We start from the raw sequence: 8,428 nt of genomic DNA, 5'->3' as shown, positions 1-8,428 counted from the left end.
CCTTGTGGCTAATAGCCACTGATGGACCTCTGCTCCATATGTTTATCCAGTTCCCTCTTGAAGCTATCCATGCTTGTAGCTGCCACCACCTCCTGTGGCAGTGAGTTCCATGTTTGATTTGATTTGATTTATTAAATTTCTACCCCGCCCTCCCGGCCAAGGCCGGCTGTGTTGATCACTCTTTGGGTGAAGTACTTCCTTTTATCTGTTCTTTTTTTTTTGGTTAAAAGCTTTTATTTTCTTGGGTATTATCAATCAGTTTAATATAACTTTTAATCAACCAATTGTCCCCTTTTCCCTCCCTCCCCCAAACCCCCAAACGGCTTCCCGCAATGCGTCTCCCTTTTGTCCCATATAGTCAGTAAATCTCAAGATAACATCCATTAGCTTTCCTTTTATCTGTTCTAACCCGACTGCTCAGCAATTTCATGGAGTGCCCACGAGTTCTTGTATTGTGACACGTTTATCCAGTCCCCCTCTTGAAGCTGTCTGTGCTTGTAGCCACCACCACTTCCTGCAGCAGTGAATCCCACATGTTAATTACACTTTGGGTGAAGAAGTCCTTCCTTTTATCTGTTCTAAGCCTGCTGCTCCTTAATTTCATTGAGCGCCCACGAGTTCTCGTATTGTGAGAAAGGGAGAAAAATGCTTCTTTCTCTACCTTCTGTACCCCCATGCATAATATTGTAAACCGGTATCATGTCACCCCTCAACCGTCGTCATTCCTCCAAGCTAAAGTGTCCTAGCCCATGCATTATCTGCAGCCATGAGGTCTATTGAAACACTCAGTTGCTCAGGAAGTCAAAAACTTGATGCAAAGTTGGGCCAAGCTAAACACGATGGCATCTGCTGCCATTTTAAAGTCATTTAAAAAATGCCACGAGGGCCTGATTCTGACTGAGCCCACAGCACAGTGCTTCGGTTCTCCCCCCTCCCCCTTTCCTGTGCCAAAACAGCCATGAGGCTGTGGCCGTTTTGGCACTTAAGGCCAGAGGTGTGTTTGGGGGGGAGAAGAATGTCTTAGCTGGCTGCATAACAGGCCTGATCAGGACTGGGCCCTCACAGCCTTTTTAAATTACTTTAAAATGGCGGTCATGAGGGATAGCATCTCATCTAGTTTGATTCTTGAATATCCTTTTCTGGGACTTTTCAGGAAAAAAGCCTTTGTTACTGAAAAGGATTCCAGAGGTCATTTCGGGGGGGATCGCGGGGGATCGCAGTTCCCCCGGGTGAGGTACGGGGGGCGGGGCACATGACAAAGCCCCGCCCCCTGCTTCCGGCCGCCCCGCTTCCGGCCCTCATTCAGCCAGGAGGAGGCAGGAGAAGAGGGAGGGTAAGTTGCTTCCTCCCTGCCTCTCCCAACCCCTGCCTGCCTGGGGCCAGGGAGGGCCTTCGTGGGGCTTCCTTGCACTCCCGCCGGCCTTGCAGGTCCACCGCCGGGCCCCTCATGGGGCTCGGCAGTGGAGCTGTAAGGCCGGTGGCGGAGGCTGGGACTGTTAGGGGCGGGGTGTGTGGCCTTATGACACACTTCCGGTGATGTCAGGGGGTGTGGCCTTATGACACACTTCTGGTGATGTCGGGGTGTGGCATATGCTAATGAGTTATGCTAATGAGTTCCCCTAGCTCTTTTTCTACAAAACGACCCCTGAAGGATTCTAATCGGTGAGGCTGAACCACAGTGGTGTAGATCGTGATTGCCATGTGTTATGTGCAGTGGCAACTTGGTAGCCAAACTATTCCCTCGTTCCTAGGACTGCCAACGCCCAACTGGCATAAAGCAAAAATGAGCCACACTGTGCTAACTTCCAAGTGGTCGCTGGAGGTCTTCTTGGATTCCAGCTGATGCCCAGGTAGGAGTGCCAGCCTCCAGATGGGACCCGGGGATCCCTGGCGTTACAACTCATCTCCAGATGACAAAGATCAGTTCCCCTGGAGAAAATGGCTGCTTGGGAGGGTATTATACCCCACTGAGGCCCCTGCCCTCCCCAGGGTCCATCCTCAAATCTCCAGGAGTTTCCAAACCTCGATCTGGCTGCTGTGGAAGGCTGACTGCATGGAATTGCACCCCGCTGAGGTCCCGCCCCTTCCCAAGCCACGCCCTCCCCAGGCTCCACCCCCCCAAATCTGCTGGTATTTTCCAACCCAGAGCTGGCAGCCTTACTCATCCCCCCCCACCACCTTGGTGCTTAGTGTGGGGGTGAAGAAACTGTGGGGTTGGGGCTGATGATCTAGGGAAGGAAGAGCGCTGGGCCACAGGCAGCGGGATCCCAGCAGCAGCAGGAGTGGCGGACGATATTCTAGCGAGTACATCAAGGCAGTGCTAGTAAACTCCCCAGGAAGATCAGAGCCGTTCTACCCCTCCCTGCTTCTCTCTGATCTTTCTTCAGAAATAACGTGCAGCGTCGCAGAATTTTGTGTGAAGGCTTGCAGCCTACCTAAGCAGATGGTTGAGTCCCTAAACAAGGCTGGACTGTAATTTTTTTTTGTATAACAATTTTTTTTAATTTTCATAACAAACAAACATAAAATTGGGTTACGGCGTTTCAGTCTTTCTTTTCCTCTATTAAACTACCTCATACGTTAACTAATTCTGTATCATTTCCCCACCTACTGTTATCATATAATGTTTGCAAATATATAAGTATACAGTTTCTTTTATTTTACTATTATAGGTTTCGTCTAAACATTTTGTTAGATTCTTTCTTTGGATAGATAAAAAGGCATAATTCTTTATTTCCTTCTGGATATTAATGTAATGGTCTTACACCATTATCAGTCTCAGAAATTCCCTCAGAAATTTCCCATCCCTTTTGTAACTTTCCTCTTCTTCTTGATTTTCTGATTTCTCCTCTAAGGCTGGATTGTAAGGACACCTTTAGATTTATTTACTGATCCTAGCATTGTACATGGCAAGGTTTTAAGCTGATTTTATATCAAAATAAACTGAACTGGACAGGTGAGTGAGCACTGATCTGTGGGCTAGTGAAGGCCAACCATTTTACAGGAAATGGAAGAGATAGGCAGTGGGGCCTACTGAGAGAAAAGAAAGAGAGAAATTGTTCAGTGATCCTCTGCAGGAAGCAGCTCTTTGATTAGGTGACAGAGCGGTGGGAAGTGGAACGTGTGTCTGAAGGAGAAAGAGCAAAGGGAAGCTCATTCTAGGCTAATGGGGTTGCCAGTCTCCAGGTGGGGCCTGGAGTTCCCTCAGAATTACTACTGGTCACCAAACTATAGATATCAGTTCCCATGGAGAAAAATGCAGCTTCGGAGAGCAGACTCTATGGTATACCATAGATGCTAGGTGAAACCCTTCCCCATATCCCCCCACAGGCACTGCCCCCAAATCTCCTGGAATTTTCCAGGCTGGAGTTGGCAACAGTATGAATGAACTGTAAGGCCTAGTGGGGTGGGTGATGTGAGAGGACATCCGATTAGCACCATGTTCCTAAGGTGAGAAATCTGTGTTGGTCTCTAGGAGCCTAACCTACCTGACAGGGTTGTTGTGAGGATAAATTGGAGGAGAGAGAAAGGCAGGGCTGAGGTGAAGTAAATTAATACATAAAGAATATTTATTTATTTACATATTTATACCCTGCTTTTCTCCCATACAGGAACTCTTGTCCTATATTAATCCTCCTATTTATCCTAGTATATTTCTGTGTGGAATTCTAGGTTATAAGCCTGATCTCTACCGTGCGATCCTAAACAGAGTTATGCCCTTCTAAATCTGTTAACTCCAGTGGGTTTAGAAGACTATAACTCTGTTTATGATTACTCTGTTAAAGCCTGAATGCCTGTTCTTGTATGGTCCAATCCATTCATTGCGGAGGCCTGATCAAGTTGTCATCCCCCAAGTGGGGCCTGGGGATCTCCTAGAATTAGAGCTAATCTTCAGACTATGGAGATGAGTTCCCCTGGAGAAAATGGATGCGGACTCTCTTGCATTGTACCCCACCAAAGGCCCTGTCCTCCCAAGGCTCCACCCCCAAATCTCCAGGAGTTTCCCAACCTGGAGCTGGCAACCCTCTCTCCCTGCCCCCCGCCAGTGGCCGGGGGGACTTGGCAACCCTGTCTGGTCAGGGCACCTCCAATAAAAGAACGGATGCAGGTGGTAACTTTGGGCAGGGCCTTTTTGGTGGTGGCACCATAGCCATGGAACAACCTCCCCTGGAAATTTTGGCAACACTTTTGTTGTCATTTTATTAAACCATACAAAGCCTTTAAAAATTATTTCAGTCAGCATTTAATTTAATTAACTGATAATTCACTCAGTGCTTCCCTTGTGAAGTTTATTTTTTAAAATAGCTGTTGTGGTTTGTCTGTGGCTACAAAATGAGTTTGTTTGTTGATCTGTGAAGTTATTTTAAGAAATAGACATTTTATTGTCTGGTGGTCTTTATATTTTTTGTACTATTGCCCTCTGTATGCTATTTCTGTGCTGCAATTTCTCTCTCTTATCTGCTATTCTATTTTTAATGCCTTTTTATGATGTAGTGTTTTATTTTATGGTAGTTAATCACTTAGGGCATTTTTTACTCTTAAGACTGCCAGGGGTGGGGCAGGGCTCATAGTATTCAGCGTGATTCTTGTATCAGGAGGGAATGGGGTATTCTTATGATGAACTGAATCAGTTCTTCATAAACCGGAAAACAAGACAGGAACTTAAATGAAATTCTGAAATGCATAACTTTAACTATTGTTACTAAAAAACAACCGAAAGAATAATTAACATGTGGAATTCACTTCCTCAGGAAGTAGTGGTGGCAGCTACAAGCACAGACAACTTCAAGAGAGGATTGGATAATCATATAGAGCAGAGGTCCATCAGTGGCTGTCAGTCACAAGGCATAGATGGAACGCTTTGTCTGGGGCAGTGATGCCCTGTATTCTTGGTGTTTGGGGGGCAACAGTGGGAGCGCTTCTGGAGTTCTGGCCCTACTGGTGGATCTCCTGATGACACCTGGGTTTTGGCCCCTGTGTGACGCTAACTGGATTGGCCACTGGCCTGATCCAACATGGCTACTCTTATGTTCTTATGTGCTTAACCTTGAGATTGTTACACCCATTTTTTTGTGGGGGGAGGTGGGTTTGCAACATAATTCAGATTTGGAAATGACTGGGGTGGTGGTGGAGAAGTCCAGCAGTGTGTATAAAGAGCACTGTTTTCATTTCCAGTCCAGTTTTAGCCAGCTTCTGCATAGTGTTTGTGAACACCGTGGTACCTGCCAAGTGGTTTCCGGGCACCCGCTTGTCTCTTCTGCCAAATCCCTCTTCCTGAAAACAAAAAAGTCACTTTTCTGGCTTTCCCCATTATTGGAGTAAGAGATGCTTCAGAGAAGCAGGGGTCATTTCCTGCAGGAGTGCACAGGAGCGGAGCTCCGGCAGTAAAGAGCCCAGGGGGTGGACACATGCTACAAGCCCCACCCCGTGCTCCCAGCAGCCCTCAGTCAGAGCAAGAAGTAGCCAGTTAAGTTGCAGAGGGACCCCCTGGCCCCCCGGCCCAAAACAGTCCCGTGGCACCTTTAAGACCAAGTTTTATTCAGGTATAAGCTCTCACTCCTCTGCGAGGACAGATCTGCACGTCCCCCCCCAATAGCTAGCAATCCAAAACAGTCCAGTGGAGCCTGAGCAGTGGGTGTTGCCTTCTGACATACTTCCAGTGATATCAGGGTGTGTGGCATATGCAAATAAGTTATGCTGATAAGTTATGCTAATGAGCTCCTGCACCTCTTTTTCTATGAAATGACCCCTGCAGAGAAGTCCAGGAGGAGTTGCTTCTGGGTTTTGCAGGAATCTCTCATCCTGAAACAGTGCCTTCCATTTCGCAAGCCATTTTGCAATTCCCACTCTCCTTAGTCAGAATTCCAACGTGCCCGCAGGTTCACCAAGCTCAGGGATCCCCTCCCTGCAGTGAGGGGGAGTCTGCCAGGGCAAATTCCGCGGCTCCACAATTGCTGGCGATGGTGACGACAATGGCACCAGGTGGAGGCTTTGCCAAGGCAGCCCAGATTCCTAAGAACATCCGTGCCTGACGTAGAAATCTGAATGCCAGTTGGGGCAGGCTGTGCCAACTGTCGATGGCACAGCCCAATTTTAGAACAGAGAAAGGAACAGAAACTCACTTTATGGAACCCAGCGGCATTGTGGATCGGGGGTGGGTGGTGTAAGTGGCAGGATGAGTACGCAGGAAATCTGCATATCTTTTAAGCAAGGAGCCGAGGGGAGGCTTGGCGCAGACTCGGTTTTGACTCTGGCTTGGCACCGGAAGCATAGCACCGGCTTCTCTGGACCCTGTTGAAGAGCCAGTGCTGATTGAGGGAAGGGGAGTAGGACAGGTGGGCTTGGCAGACCAGCCCCCTCCTTACGGGCTCGGGTACAGTGGGATGGGGAGGGGAGTTTAGGACACCCGCCCAGCCAAACACAGGGCTGTCTGTGTACTTCTTTCTGCAGCTGTTCGGTGTAATACAAGCACCTGCTATAAGGGGCTGGTTGGGAGGGGGGAGGTCCAAAATAAGAGGCTTTTGTCCATAGGAATTGGGCACCGTCATCTCTTGCAGCTACTTGTAATAGGCAGAGCTGGGAGATCCCGGTTCGAAATCCTGCTATGCCGTGGAAACTTGCTAGGTGACCTTGGGCCAGTCACGCACTCTCCAGCTGACCTACCTCACTAGGTTGTTGTGAAGATTAAACGGAGGAGAACAATATAAGCTGTTTTGGGACCCAATTGGTGAGAAAAGGGAGGTATAAACGAAGCAAGTCAATAATTAATTAAATTAATACCACAGATTGTCAGTGAGATCTGTCTGGGATTTGGAGGTACCCTGATGTGCTGGACAGAGTGGCGAATGGGATTTGGGGGGCATTGTAGCTGGAGATCTCCTGCCAGTACAAGAGATTTCCAAACAACAGAGATCATTTCCCCTGGAGAAAATGGCAGCTTTGGAGGGTGGACTCTATGGCAATACACCCAGCAGAGGTCCCTCTCCTTCCCAAACCCCACCTTCCCCAGGCTTCACCCCCCCAAATCTCCAGGTATTTCCCAAGCCAGGCTTGGCAACCGTAGGGTAGGATGAAATGGGATTGCTCTGTGGATGCTGCCCTGAGATCCCCAGAAGGAGAGTGGAAGGCATAATTATATAGTTGTGTGTAATAATCCTGAACCTTAATTCCTTGTGATACAATCTTTGAAAACTGTTACTAAATAAACCTTCTATTCTCCCCCCCCCCCCGGTCAATGTCCACAAAGTTCTCGAGTCCCTAAAGATCACTGGCCCACAATATATTTTGCCCCATCTCTGTGCCACGTGGTTGTAAGGACCAAAACAAATGGAATCAGTTCCTTTCCCCCTGACAAATCCTATTGGCAGCCACGGAAACTGGATTCACACCCTGTCGAAATTGTTCCCCTTTCGGGTTTTCCTGCTCAGACATGAAAATCTAAGAGCTCTGGCCAATCACAGTGGTATAATGTCCAGCTACTTGTAGATCCTGCCCACAATGAGCAATTACTTACCAACCCGCCCTCTTCGGCTTTGCCTCCTGTCCTCTTCCATCTTTTGAGGCCCTGTTTGTGTAAACGAAGGTGCAGTCCCTGTTTCCCAGTCCCATGGTGAAGTGTTATCTGTTTGTTTGTTTTTGGCCCCTCGGAGGGGATTTTTATTGCATTTTTTAATAGACTACAAACTACAACGAAAAATTAGGGAGGAGTAACTACATCTAGGGAGAAAGGAAAGAAAACCACAACTAACTAAAACCCCAAGTATAGGAGATCATAACAACAGCTTGTTGTTGTTGTTCAGTCACACAGTCGAGTCTGACCCTTCGCGACCCCATGGACCAGATCACACCAGGCCTTCCTGTCTTCCGCTGTCCTCTGCTCAATTTCATGTTCGTTGCATTTATGACACTGTCTAACCATCTCATCCTTTGCCGTCCCATCTTCTTTGACCTTCAATCTTTCCCAGCATCAGGGTCTTCTCCAGTGAGTGCTCCCTTCTCATTTGGTGGCCAAAATATTTGAGCTTCAGTTTCATTATCTGGCCTTCCATGGAACAGTCAGGGTTGATTTCTTTTAGGATTGACTGATTTGATCTTCTTGCAGTCCAAGGGACTCTCAAGAGTCTTCTCCAGCACCATAGTTCAAAAGAATCTATTCTTCGGCGCTCGGCCTTCCTTATAGTCCAACTCTCGCAGCCATACATGACTACTGGGAATACCATTGCTTGGACCATGCGGACTTTTGTTGGCAGGGTGATGTCTCTACTTTTTATCATGCTGTTTAGGTTCACCATCGCGTTCCTCCCAAGGAGCAGGCATCTTTTAATTTCATGGCTGCTGTCACAGTCTATGGTGATCTGGGATCCCAGGAATGTGAAGTCTGTCACTACTTCCACGACTTCCCCTTCTATTTGCCAAGGAGTGATGGAGC

The 8,428-nt window shown here is 47.8% G+C and overlaps 1 protein-coding gene across 1 annotated transcript in view; it reads left to right on the top strand.

Annotated features, from left to right (window-relative positions):
- Positions 1 to 3,439: 3,439 nt before the first annotated feature.
- GRAMD1A (GRAM domain containing 1A) overlaps positions 3,440 to 8,428 on the top strand; it is a 63,122-nt gene continuing 58,133 nt past the window's right edge. The window contains exon 1 of the mRNA XM_015422479.1: positions 3,440 to 3,450. Within this exon, the coding sequence (XP_015277965.1) occupies positions 3,440 to 3,450 (11 nt within the window). The remainder of the gene's footprint in view (positions 3,451 to 8,428) is intronic.

The sequence above is a fragment of the Gekko japonicus genome, unplaced genomic scaffold, assembly GCF_001447785.1.
Source record: "Gekko japonicus isolate JY-2015 unplaced genomic scaffold, Gekko_japonicus_V1.1 scaffold1250, whole genome shotgun sequence".
NCBI classification, from domain to species: domain Eukaryota; kingdom Metazoa; phylum Chordata; class Lepidosauria; order Squamata; family Gekkonidae; genus Gekko; species Gekko japonicus.
Note: the sequence above shows the minus strand (reverse complement) of the source record. Positions and strands in the feature narration are given on the sequence as shown.